Consider the following 1043-nt stretch of genomic DNA (forward strand, 5'->3'; position numbering starts at 1 on the left):
TAAAATTTTTTATTAATAACAATCTTAACTCGTGTTCTTTATGCCCTTAGGACAAAGTTAGCTAAACCTTTATTAATATACAGTGCAGTGCGCGTGTGATTTGAGTATATGATAGATTTTCACTTGAATCTTCTGTTTTTGGCCACAGACATTTGGCCAAAGTCCAAGAAAGCTGAGGGAAACACTTAAGCATGCTAAGACTAGTTGTTATCCTCCGCCGGCAGTGACATGTCAAGGACAAAAGTGTCATCCGCAGAATATTATCATCAACTCCGATGATGATAAGGTACACCTACCTCTGATCCGTATAGGTAGTATCATACTTCTTTTAACTTGAATCTTTGTGATAATTAATTAGTGGGACAAAACAGAATTACTGATCATCAGCTTTTAAATATACTAATCCTGTTATATCTCTGGTAATAAGAGTTGTATAAATAATTATTGCAGGACTTTATAAACTGGTTTAGGCGATGCCTGTTAATTATCATTACAATACAATAACCAGGATGAATTATTATTTCATTTAGAGTTAATAAGAAATTGTAATAGTTAGAGTTGTAAAATTTACTCTTGCCTATACATGGTAAGAAAAAGTTATTATTTTACCAGTGTTTTTAAAGAGCTCTATATTTTGAGATTCTAATCGACCTATCTGACTAGGATCATCATTGGTAATAATCCTAGATTAACGTTTGATTTTCTCTTGTATTTTTACTTTGATTTAAAAAATAAAAAATTCATGAATATATACCTACATTATTATTTATCGATGGATATCTGATGATATTATAGTATGCTTGGTTGACAATATATACAGCAGCATGTTGAGGAGACACTAGCATTTGCACATACCTTTCCAGGCCCAATGGCAAGTCTACAACATCAAGGTATGAATTATGCAAGTATGTATATGTATTAAACGGATAAATAAATTACTGTTTTGGTATTATCTAACTATTTGGATTAAGTTTTATTCTTAGTTTTTGAAACCTTCTATTTTATTCTAATATTTTATTTTGTTTTATTTTAATTATTTAGTC

The 1043-nt window shown here is 30.1% G+C and overlaps 1 protein-coding gene across 3 annotated transcripts in view; it reads left to right on the forward strand.

Moving 5' to 3' along the window:
* LOC107645946 (protein SAR DEFICIENT 1) overlaps positions 1–1043 on the forward strand; it is a 5296-nt gene that overhangs the window by 3602 nt on the left and 651 nt on the right. For 2 of the 3 annotated variants that reach the window (XM_016350102.2, XM_021104006.1), the window contains exons 6-7: positions 149–286; positions 821–890. In XM_016350102.2, coding sequence (XP_016205588.1) covers positions 149–286; positions 821–890 — 208 coding nt within the window. The remainder of the gene's footprint in view (positions 1–148; positions 287–820; positions 891–1043) is intronic. The other variant, XM_016350104.2, reaches the window with a different exon arrangement.

This window comes from Arachis ipaensis, chromosome B06 (genome assembly GCF_000816755.2).
Source record: "Arachis ipaensis cultivar K30076 chromosome B06, Araip1.1, whole genome shotgun sequence".
Lineage (NCBI taxonomy): Eukaryota > Viridiplantae > Streptophyta > Magnoliopsida > Fabales > Fabaceae > Arachis > Arachis ipaensis.